The 20084-nt window shown below is 54.5% G+C and overlaps 1 protein-coding gene and 1 long non-coding RNA gene across 3 annotated transcripts; both read right to left on the bottom strand.

Annotated features, from left to right (window-relative positions):
- Positions 1–13344: 13344 nt before the first annotated feature.
- LOC118616007 lies at positions 13345–18479 on the bottom strand. 2 transcript variants are annotated; one of them, XR_004956515.1, is made up of 5 exons: positions 18365–18479; positions 17647–17778; positions 15749–16084; positions 14737–14778; positions 13345–13622 (listed from the first exon to the last, which is right to left on the bottom strand). It is a non-coding gene; the product is annotated as an uncharacterized LOC118616007 (long non-coding RNA). The 2 variants fall into 2 exon arrangements; XR_004956517.1 differs by having other exon boundaries at positions 17647–17842; positions 18365–18416.
- Positions 18480–19423: 944 nt separating this feature from the next.
- SMIM43 (small integral membrane protein 43) lies at positions 19424–19615 on the bottom strand. Its single transcript, XM_036282027.1, has one exon. It carries the CDS (start codon positions 19613–19615, stop codon positions 19424–19426), a length of 192 nt encoding a protein of 63 aa, XP_036137920.1.
- Between the last annotated feature and the right edge of the window lie 469 nt (positions 19616–20084).

Raw genomic sequence — 20084 nt, 5'->3', positions numbered from 1 at the left:
TTATTATTCTTTTCCCAGACAAGGAAGACAACCCTGGTAGTAAAACAGTGGGCTGAGTGACTAATGGCAGCCTTATCATCTCTGGGCAGGTTTCTGACCACGTGGATCGGGGTTACCTGGTCTAAGCAGCCCTGCAGCTGCTGGGTACCCATCGCTGTAGACACTGCTCATCTGTGTGACCCAGAGACAGGACCGCCGCTTTGGTGCTATGCTGGACCAATCACCGACTTCTGTCCTCTGTTCTTATCATCTGTTTACACATCTATCTGGTATCCCCGGCTGTGGACTCTTTAAGGACTGGCAGTGTGTCTTATTTGTCTTCCAAGTTCACTGTCTGGAGCAAAATGACTACCTGTTCCCAGTGTGTTTGCTGGGCGAGTAAACAGCGAAAGGCCAGCAGACAGCGAGGCCGGTGGTGAAGGGGGTGAGCTCTGGGGGGGGGGGGGGGGTGCCGGCGTTCCTCAGCTCTGGCTCCCCCACTTTTTGGCCCTGTGATATTGCACAGTTAACCCGCTTATGCCCAGTCCATCTGGTAAGAGGGGTCATTAACAGAACTTCCTTCACTGGGTTATTGAGTTAGTCCAAATGCAGGGACACCAATGTTGAGTACATGTTCCCTGTAGTTACTGTTATTAATATGATTATTATTACTAGGCAATAAGAATATCCCTATTAATAATACTGGGAGAGCACTGGCCAGTGTGGCTGTTGGTTGGGCATCGTCCTGTGCACCGAAAGGTTGCCAGTTCAATTCCCAGTCAGGGTACATGCCAGTTCGTGGGGGGCAATGTTTCACTCTCACATCCATGTTTCTCTCTCTCTCTCTCTCTCCCTTCCTCTCTCTCTAAAAAATCAATAAAAATGTTAAACTATATTTTAATGCAAGTCATTATTAAATTAGTATATACTAATAATCAAATAATTAATAATGTATATCATTTCCCCTGAGAATCCTCTTCAAAATCATGCTTTGCCCAGCTACAAAACTCCCACATTGCAGATCAGTGTCGGCCATGGCTCATTGCCCGAGGGGCACTCCTGTAGCTGGCTGTCTTTAAGTCCCAACAGCGCCCATCATGTTGCCAGTACTGTTATCCGCCTTTGATGGATGAAGAACTTTAGAGTGAGCCCTGGCCGGTTTGGCTCAGCGGTTAGAGCGTCGGCCTACGGTCCAGAGAGACCCGGGTTCGGTTCCCGCTAAGGGCACATACCTCGGTTGCAGTTTGTCCCCGGCCCTGGTTGGGTCGTGCGGGTGGCAGCCACTCAATGTATCCCTTTCACATCGATGTTTCTTTCTCTCTCTCTCCCTTCCTCTCTCTCCCTCCCACTCTATCTGAACAAAAAATGGAAAAATGTCCTCAGGTGAGGATAAAAAATAAATAAAGCACTCTTTAAACATGTCTACTGGTAAGTCCTAATATATATGTGTGTATATATATGTCACTTATATATAAAGTGACTTTTATATATAATTAAAGTCACTTAAGACTGGTGCATTTCAGGACTGTCAAACTTGACTCTTGTCCTTAATCAGTCTCAGTGGTTCAAACATTTGGAAACATTTTTGGTTGTTACAACTTGAGGGTGCCCCTGGCATCGAGTGAATGGAGGCCAAGCGTGCTGCTAACATCCTGCGGTCACAGGCCACCCACTCCCTCCTGGCCAGGAGCGAGCCCACCCCGATGACCGCTGTGCCGAGCTGAGAATCCACGCCCGCTGCTTGGAAAGTCCTGGCTCTCCCTGAGACTGCCAGCCAAGTCCAGGGCAAGGGCCCTGGGCGCCCAGCAACAGAGGTGCGTTTCAGATGCATCAACCCTGGCGCTGATGGGCCCCTTCCACGCCCTGGCAGGAAGCCTCGCTGCATCACCGGGCACAGAGAAGACACAGAAAAGGAGGCAGGTCAGGAGAACTGATGCTGTTACTTAAACATCCATTCACTGCCCGGCCGGTGTGGCTCAGTGGTTGAGCATCACCCGTGCACCAAGACGTCGCCACTTTGATTCGGGTCACATGCCCCGGTTGTGGGCCGGATCCCCAGTGGGGGGCCTGCAGGGGGCGGCCAATCGATGTTCTCTCTCATCGATGTTTCCATCTCTCTCTCCCTTCCTCTCTCTCTAAAATCAATAAAGAAAAAAAATTTTTTAAAAGCTCCATTCACGCCCTGGCCAGTTTTGCTCAGTGGTTAGAGCGTCGGCCTGCGGTCCGGAGAGACCCGGGTTCGGTTCCCGCTAAGGGCACGTACTTCGGTTGCAGTTTGTCCCTGGCCCTGGTTGGTCGTGCGGGTGGCAACCACTCGATGTGTCCCTTTCACGTCAATGTTTCTCTCTCTCTCTCTCTTCCTCTCTCTCTCCCTCCTACTCTATCTGTACAAAAAAAAAAAAAAAATGATAAAAGCTCCATTCACCACTGGTTTACCTGAGACCACCGCCGAGCGCAGCGTGCGGGCTGCTGTCTGCGCAACGCCAGCAGTTCCGTGTGTGCGCGGCGTCCTGTCCGGTTGGCCTGGCCGTGGTAAGGGCCGCTGGGCCATGGGCAGCGCCACACCACTGTGCGCAGGGCTGCAGGGGAACTACCGCCGGCACCGTCCCAGTAGGATGCTCATTTCCTCCTGCTGGGACTGGTCCTTCCCCGGGGCCGGGCGGTCATACACCTGCCAGGCCGCCAGGGCTGTCCGAGGTCACGGCGGAGAAATCTCCAGTCATCGGACCAGCGGAGTCCAGTAGCGGTTACCGAGGGCTGCCATCCGGTAGGCTCCCTCTGTTTTCTCCGAAGGCTCTTGCCCTCGAGAAGTTTGCAAAGAAAAAAATATGCACACTTACACCAGCTTCTCTCCCACAAAGTTCCCGTCTCGATATCCGTGTTACGGAAGAGCCACTCCCGTTCCTCAGTGGTCCCAGACGAGGCACGCATTACCCTGCGAGCGAAGGTGCCATGTCTGGGGAACTTGGCACAAGCCAGGCCCAGTGCTGGGGCTCCAGGCCCAGAGCCCAGCTGCGCTGTGGGGGTCCCTCTGTTTGAGAGCTTAGTCACTTAGGCCAGAGGGGTTAACAGGGAGGACCACCAGGGAGGAAGCACAGTGACCTTTCCCAAGGCCCCTCCGCAGACCAGCCTCAGCCCTCCAGGGCTCACTGGGCATCATTTCTGCCCTTGACTCCAGTAAGAAGCGTGTGGCACCTGCTCCCAGCAGAGGTTTCCCATTGCACTGTCCCCACACCTGCGACACCCGCTTTTCCTGCTCTGATTCCAGCGCTGGCTTTCCCGCGGGCCTCGAACTCGTGGGTGAGCACAGGTCGCGGCCTATGCGGACAGCCCCCGTGCCTGCCCTGCTCCCTGTGTCCAGCTCCCTTCGCTCGGACATTGCCTTCATAACCCATCCGCTCCCGTTTGGAAAAACCCCGCCTGAGAGAAAGCAGCCTCAAGCACCAGGCGCAGGAACTGTTTTCACACAGAGAAAGAGCGCCCGGGCTGGGAGGGCAAAAAAGAGACAGCTAAGCAGGGAGGGGCCTGCTCCCAACATCTAAACCGTGCTCTGGGCCTTTGGGGCCCCACCTCTTGGGCCAGGGCTGTGCAATGTCGCCCCCAGGTGGTTTCTCGTGGGATCACAGGTAGAAGACAATCTGCCTCAACCAGAGACCCGCTGAGACACGGGGAAAAGCTGAAGAAGGGACTCGGGGCCTAGAATATGCAGCTTCGGGCAATAATCAGTTACATCGTGTTATTTCTGATCAGGTTTACACCCGGAGTTTAAAGAAATCAGTTACCATTAATTTTCATAAATACCTGCCTAACCAAAATACGCTAGAAATAAATGATCGTTGCATAAAAGTTGCCCATTGATAATAAACTATTCAAAAGTAAAATTTGAAAAAAAAAAAAATTTTTGTTGCCTTTAACTTAAAATGTTTTTCCTCGAGGCACAAAGTTCTGAATAGCTTTCCTAAGGATAACACTTAAATTAGAAACGAACAGCACTGAACATTTTAAAAATGTTTTCTCCTCTGAAAAAGGAAATGTTTAATGACATTAACCTCTTTGGATATTCTTGAGTCTTCTCACACTTGCCCTGTGTGAGAATCTCTGAAATGAGTGAAACCGCACCGAATCCGTCCTGTCGCTGAAATTCGGCAGGAGGCCTTAGAAAACAGGGCTCACCCATGTGCTCCCCAAACACGGCATTCTTATCGAGAAAAGAGTCATTTTCCACTACATTTTTAAAAGTTATTTCACATTCTATTTAAAATGACTAAGAGCAGAGTATTTCGATGCTTCCTGTCTTCTGAAAGTATCTGGTGTATGAGCCCCTGCTGCCGCCCAGCCTTCCCAGGGGCTGGAAAAGCCTCGGAGCCTGAGAGGTGCCGCCACGTGAATCCAGCCACATGGGCCACACTCTTTTCCTGTGTGGCGCTGGGCTGTTGCGACAACACACAGCTTCTGGGTTTGGGTTTTCTTAGTGTTCCAGGCAAGAGTCCAAAACCAACTTGTCAAAATGGGCGTCTTGAGAAAGACAGAAAGAGCACTCCAGTCCCGAGAGCCTGCTCTGGAAGGTCCTCTGCACCGTGGCTGCTCCTGTGGAAGGCCACTGCGATGACTGTGACAGGCTGGACCTCGGTGTCAAAGTCCCCGAGGACTGAGACACCAGGTCTCCAGGCTCAGATGCTGGGAAGCCTGGGCCACGGCACAGCCCAGGGAACCCGCTGGTATACTCCTGGGCCCTGGGCCGGCCAGCTGCCCTCCTGTCCCTGCCTGCTGCATTCCTCCCGGCTTGCGGGATGGCCCCTGGCCTGGACTTGTCCTATCTCCGGACGGCTCCCGCTCCCTCTCCTCTGGGTCCTGCTCGTAGCCCCAAGGGGGCCAGTGGAACCGGGTCTGGTCCCTCGGCCGGCCTCTCTTCTTTCCTGCTCACTGTCCTGCCCCATGATCTCCAGGTTCCCTCGCTCACTAAGCCATCGCTCTCATGCCCACGGCTTCCGGTGCCACCGCTGTGCCAACCGTGCCCAAGGGCCTAGCTGAGCACCCGCTCGCAGGCCCGCTGTGGCCGGTGTCGGTGTCGGTGTCGCAGCATCTGGAGCCTCCCAGGACTCACGCCCCCTCTGGCTCCTCCACCCTCGGCTCAGCTCCCTCAATGCCGCCCCTTCCCAGCAGCTCCAGAGCCTGGAAGCTGCCCCCTCTGGCTCCTCCACCCTGGGCTCAGCTCCCTCAATGCCGCCCCTTCCCAGCAGCTCCAGAGCCTGGAAGCTGCCCCCTCTGGCTCCTCCACCCTGGGCTCAGCTCCCTCAATGCCGCCCCTTCCCAGCAGCTCCAGAGCCTGGAAGCTGCCCCCTCTGGCTCCTCCACCCTCGGCTCAGCTCCCTCAATGCCGCCCCTTCCCAGCAGCTCCAGAGCCTGGAAGCTGCCCCCTCTGGCTCCTCCACCCTGGGCTCAGCTCCCTCAATGCCGCCCCTTCCCAGCAGCTCCAGAGCCTGGAAGCTGCCCCTCCCACCTCTCGGCCACTCCCTGTGCCTCTGGAGCTCCACGGCGAGGCCACCCCACGGTCACCACCCCTGTCTCTTGCCGCATTATGTATATCTGGTATCTCTGCGTCCACCCCTAGCCCTTTGGTTTGTCCTCAACACGATGTCACAGAGACTGTGGTGAAACATAGGTCGTATCCTAGCATTTCTCAGCTCAGAACTTTCCAGTTCATTCAGTGTAGAAGCCGGATGTCACAGTGACCTCTGAGACCCTGCATGACACGGTCACCTGTCACCACTCGGACCTTGTCTACCCGCTAGCACTGTCCCTGGGACACGCCAGGGCACCCACCCCGGGCCTGGGCGCTCTCTGCTCCCCGCAGGCCCTTCTGACCCCGTTTCTCCCTTCCTCTAGGCTCCTCCCCTCACGTCAGTCACTGCGGGGCCGGCCCAGCCACGCCTCCTGCTCTTCCTCCGCCTCCAGCGCTGTTCTCCCAGGTTGGCACATCCGGAGCTTTGCGAGGGTGGGGCCTCACCCTCCGGGACCCTGCCTCACGTGACTTTTCTGTGGCGCTGTGTCCCCAGCAGGGGGACATTGAGAGTCCAAGGATCAGGGTGGAGCAGACGAGGCTCCTCCTCCTTCCCTCCCACTGACCTGCTTGGAGAAGGTGGGCTTCCTGTCCCTCAGCTCTGGGCTCTCTGAGTCTAGAGGTCCCCGCAGGACAATGCAAGGGTCCCATAAGCTGCAGCCGCCACCTGTGCGCTAAGGGCTCCTCTTGCCAAGAGACAGCAGAGACCGACCTGGCAGGGAAGGGGCCCAGTCCCTCGGGGGGAGGTAACGGGAGGCCTGTGTCCACGTGGTGATTCACCGGGGCCCTCTAAGGAGCCACGGCCTGAGACAGGCGTGTGACGAGGGGCCAAACCACCACCGAGGCCGGAGCAGGGAGCAGCAGAGGCGCTGAGTGGGGGCGAGGAAGCTCAGGCCTGGGTCAGCCAGAGCGACAGCTCACCCACAGCACTGTCCCTGCGCCTCACTCACTCCTCCTCTCAGCTTTAATAAAGGGGGGCGGCGGCTTCAAGCACAACAGTAACACAGCGATGCGGCTCCGGATCCACCCAAGCTGGTCGGAGTCATCAGAATGGTCTCCACTCCAACTGCACCGAAACCCAGGGCGTCCGCAGACAGACAGGGCCTCCGGGCCCACCGCGTGATCTGCCGTCGGCTGCGCTGCTCGGGTTTCTAATATCACCGTAAATATTATTAATAGTGCTCTGGCCGGTTCGCTCAGTGGTTAGAGCCTCGGCCTGCAGACTGGAGTCCCGGTTCGGTTCCGCTAAGGACACAGACCTTGGTTGCAGTTTGTCCCGGTCTGGTTGGGGTCGTGTGGGTGGCGATCACAGGATGTTCCTCTCACACTGATATGTCTCTTTCTCCTCCTCCCTCTCTCCCTCCCGCTCTATCTGAAGATAAATGCAAAAATGTCCTCGGGTGGTACAAAAAATAAATAAATAAATTTAAATATTATTAATAGTATAATTGGTCTAAGTCTTGATTTCCTCCTTTACCCATGTGTCATGATCTTGTATGTATTCATAGGAAACACTTTAAATGTGTTCTGGAAAAATACGTGTGGCAGTTATATGGACTATTTAATCATAAAGTTATTTTTGAAACAAACGCTGACCAGGTGAACAGTATTGAAATGAGAGTGAAGGGTCAAGATGGGTTCAGGTGCCTCATCAGAGGGACTGAATGGGGAGGGGACGCGCCTCACCCTGCGTGGGAGTGAGTGGCACCAGGATGGAAGGAAGGGCATCTCCATCGCAAAGGCTGAAAAGTAACCACAATGTTAATGAAAACAAACACGAAGGGCCCAGATACAGAATGGAAGACAGCGAGGCAGCATGGGGGGGGGGGGGGACAGCACCAGGGAGGGGCAGATACTGCCTGGCTTCCAGGTAGGTGGAGACCGGCCTGGCCGGTCCTCTCCTGACCTTCAGAAATCATAATGGGGACTCCCAAACGACCATGGACTAGCACCTCATCTTCCCCCGCCGTGCCCAGGGTACCTGGTGATGTTTTCGTAACTAAAAGACGGGAGCGTATTACGGAATACAGAGCAGAATCCACACACGTCAAGGTGCGGACGTGCCGGCCACTTCAGAGGCGTGACTGTGTCCACGGGGCCAGCTGAGGCTGGTCAACCCGTCGGGTCCACGGTTACCCTCTCTCCTCTGCCCCGGGAGCAAGCGTGAGAAGCACCGGCCTAGGAGATGCTGCTCTGGGCATTGGTGGGAGCCATTAGGACTGAAAGTAAGGACTGTACGTCTATAACGGGTGTGCTGAAGCGTGGGTGTGTGGAGTTACATCTAGAAAATCTTCAGAATGCCATCTTTCGGAGAGTCCCCACTCTCTGGTATCCTGAAATAGCTAAAATGTGCTTTTACAAAAGAAGTTAAGCTTCATTTTTGAGAAGCATTTTCACCCATTAAAAGGACAAGCAGTGGGTTCTGCATTTCCTTGGTCACACCTGAGATAGGTTTGTTTGTTTTTAATCATTCCGATACTGCCACCTGGTGGCCAAAGGGCTCACGTGCCGAACAAGGAGTTCAGGTCGGGCTGGGAATGTGTCCCCCAAATGGGCTGCACAGGCCTCTCGCCACAAGGGTGGACCCCGGAGCCCAAGGCTGGGGGTGAAGTGGAGATGCCATGAGCTGTGGGCGCAAAGTGTCAAGAGAAAGGAGGTGCAGGAAATGGCATGGCAATAGACACCCCCTTGGGGGTCCCGGGACGGAGGGAGCAAGCAGCCTCTGCTGCAGGGATGTCGTAAGACGCTTTTATTATCATTACTCCAAGCCCCAGATGCGCGGTGGGTGCCGGTGGAGACAGTCAAAAGACCACGCCAAACCCCACTTTGGAAGAGAACGGGGATTTCTGGGGGCCGGTCTGAGAGGTGAGGGGAAATACTGCACACAGACTCCCTCTCTCAGCACAGAGGTTTCTCATAAGGAAATAGAGAGAAGCTATGAATTCGATGAAATTTCATGACTGTGGAGAGCTCACATCATATCATACATCGTGTGTTCCCACAGGAGGAGGGACCCAGCCCGGATCATGCACGTGGACAGGTTTCTGTTGTAACTCAGACTCCACACGGGACGAACCTCTAACTGGAATGAACATGATAGCCCCACCGTGCCCCTCGGTCCTCATCTCAGACCCCTGCTGGGGGCCCAACCACACGGTGACTTCTGAGTCCTCTGCCACCTAGCTGGGCAGAAACCTTGCAAACTCGAGGGTACGACCCGTCAGGCCCCCCTGGACGTCAGAGAGCTCACACTGGGAATATTTCAATTCCAATCTTGCATCTGTCTCCTCCCCACCTACTCAGATGCTCCTTAGCTATGTGACCATATATTCTGGGCTCTTGGTGATGCCCAAGTCAGCTCAAGCAGTCTGCCGACATTCACCAGGTGCTCCTGGTGCGACTGACTTCTAACTGCAGCTGGGCACGCAGAACGCGGTCGGAGCGCTCCAGACGTCTGTGCCCTCCCAAGTTCCATGCAGCAAGCTGAAGGACCCCAGGGCTCAGGACGTACTTTTATCCGTCCTTCCGTGATAAGGGTGTGACTTTGCCGGATGGAGGATGTAAGAAGTGACAGCCGGCTCCCTTTACGGGTAGGGCCGAGTTTAGATCTCCAGGGCAGTGAACCCCCCAGAAGATGGACCGACTGCACGGCCTGGAAGGAACACCTCTGACCGGGAAGTGCCAGCCTGCAATTTTGGGGGAAGAAAAAATGCCCAGATAAAACTGCACACATGCCCTGGCAGGTTTCTCTCAGTGGTCAGAGCATTGGCCCGGGCACCAGAATCAAGGGTTCTATTCCCAGTCAAAGGCACATACCTGGGTTGCAGGTTCGATCCCCAGCCCTGATCGAGGTCATGTAGGAGGCAACCAATCAATGTGTCTCTCTCACATTGATGTTTCTCTTTCTCTTTCTCTCTCCCTTCCTTCCATTCTATCTAAAACTCAATGGGAAAATATCCTCAGGTGAGGAGTAAGAAAAATAAAAGTAAAAACCTGCACACGTGTGAAGGATACCAGGTGTGACGAAGGAAGACCGTGAGCATCGAGGGACTGATCCGTGGGCAGAGAGAACAGGAAAGTGGAACGGGAACAGGCCTTGACGTCACGTGTCTATACATACATGACCAAAGCACGGCTGTAAAGCTCACTGGAAATCGTCACCAAAGGAGGCAAACGCTCTCAGACAAGAGGGTGCTGTGAATGGGGTGATCAGCCGGAGCTCGGTGACGGGGGCTCGGCACCATGTCTCAGCACCCACTGCGTCACATGTCACGTAGGGGCAGGGCTTTTCCACGTGTTGTCAGCGCAACCAGCGGGATGGACGTAGGGTTCGAATGCAGCGGGTTGGCTCTGCTGGCTGAGATTTAGTCTGCCTCTCTACCAGACTGGAGCTGGCCAGCAGAGGCCCAGAGAAATCCATACACCCGGGAGGGGTCCTTGCGGGGCCACCTCGGTAGGAAATGAAATGACAGTGGAGGAGACTGTCACCTAAGGCCGCGGTCCGACGCCGTTGTAAGCAGGCCGCGGACAGAACGGCGCAGTTGAACTCAGGGAAAACGCACAGACGAATGTCCTGCTGGCTGTGACTCCGGCTGTCAGGAAGGCTGTTGTCTGCATGTCCTCCCCCCACACTTGGGCTTCAAGGGAGGCAGAGGAATCCCAGGGGCAGGTGGGGGCCTGCACCGTGGCCGCTGGCAAAGGACCCTGCTTTCCACAGGCAGGCGGAGCGGGTGGGGTGAGGCGAGGCGTCTGGAAACAGGAAGGAAGCCTTGATGTCAGCGCATCACGCACATCAAAATTCTAAACCTGAGACTAGCTCGTGAGCACTTGGGAAAGAAGCCATCTGCGGGCCGCCGAATCGTACTGCCCCTCTGCAGGGCGCAGACGGTATCTAGATGTAGGGGAGCAGTTTCCAGCTCCTTCAACCCTGGCCTCTTCCGGTGCGTCTGTGCCCCAGGTTAGAAAGTGTACCAGCCGCATCCGCTCGCCGCTGCGTTGGCCACGGGGACCTGGTATGAGCCCTGTCACCAAGCAGACGTCAGGGAGCCTGAGCGACGTCCTGACCCACAGCCCACTTCCACGCGACGCTGACTCGGACCCCTAACCCGCGAGGCCTGCAGGACACAGGCCGGGGGTGCGGCCCCCGCAGGTCCGGCCGTGGCCCCGCGAACAGCTGAGCCCGGAGCACAGGGTGCCCACCGCATGTCTGCGTTTCCCTGGGAGAGACGGGAAGACAGAACCGCTGCTCTGCGCGCGTAACTGTTCGCAGAAGCTGCCAGGCTGCCCTCCTGCCCGCACCACACTCCCACCAGAGGGGACCGCCCGCCCACGCCCACAGCGCCACGTGCCGAGGGGACGTGATCCGACTGGAGGGTGTCCGGGAACGCAGGCCGCATGGTGGAGCGTGACATCCTCTGGAAGACTTCCTGTGTCGAACCCAGGACACAGATTTAAAGAGCGCGCGTGTAGACGAAGAAGTCAAGTTCTGTTTTGTCGTCTTGCGCGTGGTCAAGTTCCGCTCCCACGCACATCCAAGGCAACAGGGCGCCCTCGTGCCTGGTCTGAACGCCAGGGGATTACGGTCCCTGAAGCTGCGCGTGACCTGAGTTACTTCTGTAACGACCAAGGGGCGAAATACCAGCTGAACAATCTACCTTTCCCAGCATCACTTTTGCCAAGAAGCCGACGCTGTCTCACAAGGTGATTGTAACAATGTAACAATTTCTTTACTCCTCCTCCCTTTGGACCCTGATGTCAAGATAACATGTACAAGATAACAACTGTTTAATAGCCAATTAACTGATAAAAAGAGGTTCAATCCCATCAGCGAACTACAAACAGAGACTGTTTTTATGTCTCAGGCTGGAACAGATAGAAAAGACTGATAAAAGCTTTTTGCACAGGTGTAGGGAGGCTAACAAGCTCATGCGCTGTTGGGTAAACGACAGGAATAAGCTTCCTAGAAACAAATCTAACAATCAAAGGAATACAAAGTGTGCACATGCCCAGCTCGGTTGTTTCTAGAAATGTATCCTAAGGAAATAATTATGGAATACACGCCTTGGCTGAGGACTTCCGTTATTCTATTCACTGACACTAAGACCTGGGAGCAATCTGAGCATCTGCCTGTGTTGTAAATCATGATGTTGGGTACAATGCAGCACACCCGGCTGATAAATCCTGGAGTAGACTGTGCGCTGGGTTGTAGCCCATTTGACCCTCCAGGTCTATTTTCACCCTTGACAACCCTGCCCTGTGTCCCTAAAGTGGCATCAATGAGCTCCCCTGTCCTCTGGCTTCTGGCTGGGTTGGCCATTGGAAGGCACTGGTTTCTCTCTCTCTCTCTCCCTTTCCACTCTCTCTCTAAAATCAATACATCAAAATAAAATAAAAAATAAATGAATAGTTGAGGAGATTATGCGATCTGAGTATTTCTTCCCTCTGTTTACCCCTGCTGAGTCACCATGGCCGTCTGTGTCCCTCTCCCAGGTCCTATAACCACACTCCCCTCAGCCCTAAGACCCAGGGGTGGTGACGGCTCCAGCCCCCCCACTGCTGCCATGCCTGGGATCCGCCTTCACAGGTCCCCCTAACCCTACCACAGCCCCACAATGCAGTTCCCTTCTGCCAACCATTATTGAAAGTTCAAAGACGAAGGAGCCCAGAAATGCAGCATTTTCACCCCAACCAATCCAAACGTATCCATCAAAACATATGCAGCAGTGAGTGGTCCGCAACAAGACTCAGCTGCACGCAGTAAGGTGCACAGAACGTGCTTCCGCGCTCGCTGGTGCCTGGTTTGGAGCAGCGCCGAGAAGAAAGGTGTCCAGCGGAGGGGGAAGGAGAAAGTGATCCATTACAGCACACGCCGAGTTCGAACAGGCCAGGACCCACGACAGCCAGGGGTTCGCTAAGGCAGTAAGAGCGCACACGGGGGAATGGCGACTACCTGAGCTCAGTACAGCAGGGGCCTTACCTGCCTTATTTCCACGCACCTAAAACAGGGCCTGGGACAAGGCACCTGCTTAATAGATGTGGTGAGGACGTGGGCAGGCCACGCCCACGAGGAAACTGTTGCAGAGCATGGATCTAACGAAGGAATATTGTCTGGGAGGAGTGGAGAGTCCCCGCAACACAACAGTGAAAGACGAGCAGCCCCAGACAGGGCCCTGGTACAGAAGACCCAAGGGATGCTCAGGCAAACAACCCGACTCGGATGCAAGAATGAACCCACCACCGTTCCCACCCTCGTATTCACCCACACTCTGAACAGAGTGAGAGATTTGCTGAACATTTTACGAGAGGCATTCATCAGCATATAGACAAGCCCGTTGAAAAGGAAAGTTGATGCTCCGGCTTGGTGGCTTGGTTGGTTGGAACATCGTCCCATACACCCAAAGGTGGAGAGTTTGATTCCTAGTCAGGACACATACCTAGGTTGTGGGTTTGATCCCCAGTTGGGGCGGGTACAGGAGGCAACTGATCAATGTTTCTCTCACATTAATGTTTCTCTCTCTCTCTCTCTCTCTCTCTCTCTCTCTCTCTCTCAAACCAATAAAAACATATCCTTGGGTGAGGATTTTTTTTAAAGAAATCTGATATAAAAATAAATATTTCCTTCTATCCGTTAATCAACTCTCTAAAAAAATAGGCAATAATAACTCACACACACAAAAAAACTGAGTTACATATAATTACCTTTTTGTTTCATGGCCCTTTAAAAAATATAAAACAATAAGTATTTTGAAAAACATTCACAAAGTAATCATTTAGCAGCCACAATAGGACAGAAATCAAGTAACACAGAATGGAATGCAGAACAAAACCACCTGTGCTAACCTCTGCCCAGGGCACCTGGGGTGGCCAGCCCTGTCATATTCCATTATCAACCATCACAACACCAGTCCCAGGACCTATTCCCAGGCGATCACTCATGTATACCTGCAAGGCACAGCTGTCTGGTCAATGTCCTGAATTAGTTCCATGTTTTCCTTTTCCTCTGGAAGACACCTTCAGAGGCAAGGTAGGACAGGGGAGACCACAGAACATAGCACATGACCTGGTCAGCCCCTCCCGGCTAGTTCTAAGACATAAGAAGGACAAAGACATGGGCCGTACTGGACAGTGCAGTAGCCACTGGCCACTTGGGACTGTGTAGATTACTCAGAAATGAAATAAATGTTGTTTATACATTAAATGCCACTAGAATCGCCTTCCCCGGCCACACAGGTGGACAGTGCATACAGGGAACATTTCTGTCACCACAGCGAGTTCTCTTGGACAGCCCTGGTCGTGGGAAGTGTTTCTTCCCCCTTTGCTTAGCCAGGGTGTAGGCTGCTTGTGGAAGCAGCTTTGAGAAGCAATTTTTCTCCCAGAATATTCCTAGATTGGCGGTGGAGTCACAGACGGGGTAGAGTAGCTTTCTTTACAGAGAATGCCCTCCCCTGTGCGTGAAAGGGAGGATCCCCGTCCGTATGGGATCAAATACACCAAGTAGACTCCTCCCAAAGCCTGTTGGGAAGACGGGAGGAGATAAATGAAGCCAATGGGGGAGTGGCCCGGAGGGGACCTTCTCCATCCCACATCCACACGGAGGTCATGCCCGTGTCAGTGCAGGTCCCCTGGTCCTTCTCCGGAAGGGAGCCGGGGGCAGCCCTGCCCCGTGCTGGTGAGAAAGCCTCGTGGCCGGCACGTTGCCGGCTGTCTGGCATCAGCTCCTTACAGCTGCGCTCTGTAGCCAGGGCACACGCGGCGAGTGGTTCGTCCTGCAGCCACCATCATCATCCTCCTTAGCAAGAGAACGCAGCCTGGCCCGAGTGGCTCGGGTGGCTGAGCGTCGTCCCACGCACCGAAAGGTTGCCGGTTCCATTCCCCGTTTGGGGGCACAGGCGGGGGTTGCAGGCTCGACCCCTGGTGGGGGGTGTGCAGGAGGCAGCCCATCGATGTTTCGCTCTCACATCGATGTTTCTCTCTCTCTCCTTCCCCTCTCTCTAAAAACCAATTTAAAAATCGTTAAAAAAATAAAATAAGAAAGAGAACTCAGACTTTCGTAGAAGGCAGTTTTATGTCCAGCCACAAAATCTCCATTTCTCAGGCAGCTTTGCAGAGAGCCGTCGCCAGGGACACCGTCTGGCCGAGGAGACATAAGCCGACACTGCTGGGCGGCCGAGGGAGTCTTGAAAGGGGGGCGCACTCACGTCGGCAGGTCCTCTGGCCTCCTCTGTCTTCTCTCGGGGAACCTGAAGGAAAAGCCAGGGAGCCTCAGGGGCCATCTTGACCTGACGTCTGTGAGCTGCTGCAGCAACACAGCGGTAGCCTCCCCCACCTCCTCCTTCCAGGACAACACGACCCCCCTGCTGTGTCCAGGCCACTGTTCAGCCCAGCACCTTCGAGAAAGCCGTCCACCTCGATGCCCAACAGGAAAGCCAGGTTTCCACCTGAAAGCACAGAGCACCTGTCCTGAAGCGTCTCACACAGTCGGTAAGTTCAAGTTCAGGTCACTCCGGGGTCACGCAAACAAGACAGAGCCCGCCCACACCTGCGCAGCCCGAGCGGGCGGGGCGGCGAGGCTGGCTGTCGAAAACAGCTGCTCCAAAGGAAAACAGCACTTTGGGCTCCGTCCATCAGGAAGATTTGTGAGTGCCTATTACGTCTGATGACTTAAGCAGAGGCCGGGCCCGTGCTTACCCAAACTCCGACACCGTAAGACGTCCGCTGCTCTGACCATGAATCAGATCATTACTTAATGTATAACTTCATGTCCTTTGTGTAAACAATGTAAGACACGGGGAACTGAAAATGTGTTTCACTGACTCAAACAAGAATCAGCACCGAAGATCTCCCACTCAACCTTCCCCCGTGAGCGGCCAAACGCCGGTGCTGATTTCTGACTGGTCCGCGTTTTCCTTGTGGATGTAGCACAAGTGCCTCGGCGGAGCTGTGGAAATCGAAAACCAAGCCCAGTGCTGTGAAAAGGGTTTTCCACGTCCGACAGTAGCACCATGGGTGTCCTCAACAGCCCTGGGTGAGCAGGTATGAGGTAGGAAAACACAAGCATCCCCCACTACCCTAAACGGTTTAAACATTCACGATGTTTGACATTTTGGCCATTTAAAAGAATTTAACTATTGCACTTATTTTGAAACTACAGACAAAACTGGAACATGAAATGTCAGGCTAAAAATGGGAAACTGCAAATTTTTCACTCACCTCCTTCCAAGTTTCCACCCCTGCGAGGGAGCCACACAGATCCTGGCTGGGCGGGTTCCAGCTAACATTTCTGTTCCGCGTCGCCGGGGTGAGTCTTCTCTCCGATTCTGGGAAGCCAGCCCTGCACCTCGGCGGTGCCCTGCATCTGAGCTTCCGACCTGGAGTCTGCTCCACTCAACATTTTAGATTTTGCCGGGGGCAAGGGGTGGCCGTCACCGTCAACACCAACACGAGGCGGGTTTCTCTCAGGAACTGCAGATTCGCTGCACTCGCAAACGTGGTCGTCAGGGAGACCATCAGGGTCCCCCGAATACGGCTGGGGGTCATTTTAAACAGCTGAAATGCAGCAACAGTAATGAAATAAGAACACTTAAAGTAAAATACTAGCATTATATAATAACCAAATTATGGCCCATTTCCTTATAATGTAAGAAATTCAACTCAGCTTCTAACATTGCTAAAAGCTTTTTATTGGAAATAAAACATAGGGATCTTCTATAATCAGGTTACATGTATATAATGGTCAGTTATTTGAAATGTGCCTGACTTTTCGATGTTTCAATCTGAGTTCATTTGTACACCCTCTTGGAAATGGGGCGGTGACTATCAGGACCAGGGTGTGGCCAGGGGATGGAGCGACCAGGGTGTGCAGCCTGGACCCTGGACCCTGTGGCAGTCAGAGCCTTTGATCAAGAATGTACACAGGCAGTGCCCTGGCTGGTGTGCTCAGTGGTTAGAGCATCAGCTCACACACTGAAGGGTCTTAGGTTCAATTCCCAGTCCAGGGCTTGGGCCTGGGTTGCAGGTTCAAGCCCTGCCAGGTCAGGGTGTGTGCAGGAAGCAAACAATAGATGTATCTCTCTCACATTGATGTTTCCCTCTCTCTTTCTCTCCCTCTCTCTCCCCCTCTCCCTCCCTCCTTTCCACTCTTTCTAAAAAAAAAATCAATGGTAAAAAACATCCTCATGTGAGGGTTCACAAAACAAGAGACTGTACCCAGGCAACGAAAACGAGTTCAACGGCACCTTCTAATTTGGGAGACCAGTCCATGTTGGGTTCTGGAAAAACAATGACCAAATTATTGACAAGAAAAGGAGGCTGATGGACAGGTGTCCAAGTTTCGAAAGCAGAGTCTCACAAACAAAGGGCAAGGCAGGGGACCCATGGCCCCAAGCTCTGGGAGCCAACGTGAGGAACCCCGGTTCCCAGGGCGTAGGGTTCCAGGTGGACAGTGGGTAGATGGGAACTGGGTAATTGACGGATTAGATGACGAGGTTACAAATGGCCCTGGGCACACGAGAGAAAGGCAGCTACTCCTTCAAGGGGAACTGCACCGGCAGAACCAGCAGGGAGATGGACTTAACACCCTGAGGGCAGCAAACTACTCCCCGAGTTCTCTGTGGTCTCCTGTCTAGAAGAGTCCATAGTTCCGCTCTGGTCACCAGTGGCTAGGTAGCACAAAGGATCACAAAATCAGGAAGTTGAGCAGGGAGTTAAAATAATTGCATCCTGGTTATTTATAAAGTATGCAGGGACTGTTTTCCATCCTTGTTAATGACTATAATTGCTAATTAACTACCTCGCACTCATCTTCAAACCCATATTAACCACAAAAGCTGTAAGTAACGCCTGCGGAAATGTCACCCAATTAGAGAAGTACTGTCCCAAGCCCAGGACAGAACCACCGCAGCTGATCGGCGGGAATGCCGGTCGAGTCCGACCGGAGCTCTGATGGAGACAGGTGTGCATACGTAAGTGTGAGAATTTGCTCGTGACATGACACTTAAAATAAACGCCTTACTTCATTAGCAACAGGTCTATTCTAGTAACATGAAACAGGAACTATGGGACAGTATCTGAATGTCTCTGGCCAAAAAACTTTCCCCATAACTACTCACCTCCGTGAGACTATTTTTTCCTTCCGTTGAATTATCACAATAATTGTCTCCCATTTCACTTCCATATTAACCACTTTGGCAATTTTTAGTATTTTGTTGTTTTTAGGTTCTCAATACGGTCTTTCTTTGTGCCTAAACATGAATCAGTAGTGTCAGTATCGCAGACATGACACAGACAGCTGAACCCGAATCTTCCCTGTTAAAGACAGATTGTACCTCACTGCCTATTTCAAAGTCAAGAACCCTCACACTTTTCCAAAAGAGCAGACTGGTGATTGAAATTGCAAGGACTTCCCAGCCCTGGCCCGGCAGCTCGGCTGGTCGTGGGCTGGATTCCCGGTCGGGGCGTGTACTGGAGGCGGATGATGGATCTCTCTCTCTCTCTCACATCCATGTTTCTCTTTCTCTCCCTCTCCCTTCCTCTCTCTTAGAATCAATAAAAAAAAATGTCCTTGGGTGAGAATTTAAAAAAAAATTTTTTTAAGTTGCAAACACTCCCCACACCCCATTCTAATTTCCAGAGTCCTCTCCCTGGACACTGATGCACTGAGTTAGGGTCCGACTGGCCCCTGTGGTCTCTGTGAGCTCACTGGTTCTGCACGTGGGAGACCTTCATCTCACTGCACCCCGTTCCTCCACCCCAACCTCCCACTTTCTTAAGACCCTGAGTTTAGCCGCGACCAGGGACACAGTGAAACCAGGGTGGTCCCCTGCTCACCATTTGTGGAAAACTCCCATCTCTGTGGCTCCTGCCCCGTGCAGGTCCCCGGGCCACCGGCTGTGGCTGAGGCCGGTCCTGGGCACGCCCTCCCCGGGCAGCAGCGTGGCCCCGGAGCTTGAGACCACAGAAACTGCGGGAAAAGCACCTGTAAGCTGAAGTGGTTACTTCCCAGATAAGGGTGCTCAGGTTGCACTGGAGAGAAGTCCGCTCCTTCCTGTCTGCCCCCGGCACATGCTCTGTCCTGTACCCTGGGATGACAGCCTCCTGTTCCCATCCTTTCCCTGTGGCCCCAAGTGCAAACAGCACCTCCCCCCGCCAGCCGGCTTCGGAACCCCAAAGGACTCACTCACTCAACCGCCCACAGTTCCAGGTTCTACACCCACAGGCACCAAGGGGGTCAATGGCTAGAATAGGAGTAGGGATTAAGGGAGGGCAGGATCCCCCATAAAAAAGGGGCCACTGACTCCTCTCTCCGGTCGCTGGGGTCTCACCCCGACAGCATCCACCAAAGCACACAGACCGTAAAGCAGCATTCGTGAGACTTGGAGTGTGCTCAGCTTCCTCCTGCCTCTGTCCCCAAACCCACGCTCGGTCAGGAATTCGGACATTCGGGCTGGCATTCGATTTTGTTTAGAATGGCTGCACTGAACGGCTGGAATGTCGCTGCCCACCCCTCGGGAACCAGCCAGAATGCAGTTGGACCTGGAAGAGCAGCAGGTGTCCAAGCCACCTGGCTCCAAAGGCCGACCTCCTGTTTCCTGCATCTCTCCCGCCCTCGAAAGGGGAAGGTCCATCCCTAAGGGCACCGGACAGCCCAGATCCGGCACCTGCTGCCCGGCACCCAGCGCGCACGGGCCTGAGCTGCCCAAGGCTCGGAGAAGCCGGCCAGTCACGGCGCCACCCAGCCCGACTCCCCCCCTGCACAGGAACCCACCTGCCCACGCGGCTGGCGGCGGCCCTCGAACCCCGGCCGCCCTGCCCACAGAGGATCCGGCGGGGAGCAGCCTGGCCCCAAGCTCGGCGCCCTCCCTCGGCCCCTCGGCCCCGCCTGGCAGGTCACACTTGCTGCTCGCGGGACAAGCTCCAGGGCTCCCGGCGCAGCGAGAGGCGCCCGGGCTGCAGCGCCCCAGTGGCGCCGGCCACAGAGCTCTGCAGCTGCTTGAGGAGCAAGAAGAGCAGGAGGCAGAGCAGGCAGAGCAGGAAGAAGAAGAGCGCCAGGTAGAGCAGGAAGTTGAGCTCCCACTCCATGCTGCAGGCGCCCCGGCCGTGCGCGCCCAGGTGCAGCGGGCGAGGGCGCCGCCTCGCTCCCGTCTCCCCCGGCCCAGCCGCCGCGAGCGCCCAGGGCTGGCGCGGTGCCTGCCCGGCTCGCCCAGCAGGCAGGGAGCCTCCGCCTCGCGGCTGGAGGGCCCCTCCTGAGCTCCTGGGGACACGTGCGGACTTGGCTAGGCGCCAACTTCAACCGGCAGGGACACCGGGGGAGAGGTCCAGGCTCAGCCTCCCAGGAGGTGCCGGCTGGTGTTCTGCTAATAATCTTTAGATCCACTCCCAACATCCAGTCCCTAGCCTCCTGTCTCCGCTAATTGCCTTCGCCACTCCCCCGTCCTGGCTTTTCCAAAGGGCAGACGAGGCTGAACCCAGGGACCTCCGGCTGCAGCCGCGCTGGCTTGCAGAGACCCCGTGCTCTGTCTGCAGGTCACAGAGGAACCCGCGACTGGAA

The sequence above is a fragment of the Molossus molossus genome, unplaced genomic scaffold (genome assembly GCF_014108415.1).
Source record: "Molossus molossus isolate mMolMol1 unplaced genomic scaffold, mMolMol1.p scaffold_m16_p_4, whole genome shotgun sequence".
NCBI classification, from domain to species: Eukaryota; Metazoa; Chordata; class Mammalia; order Chiroptera; family Molossidae; genus Molossus; species Molossus molossus.
Note: the sequence above shows the minus strand (reverse complement) of the source record. Positions and strands in the feature narration are given on the sequence as shown.

Excerpts from the sequence above, each read along its gene's own strand:
- SMIM43 (XM_036282027.1), bottom strand. The coding sequence starts at position 19,615 with ATGGAGTGGGAGCTCAACTTCCTGCTCTACCTGGCGCTCTTCTTCTTC.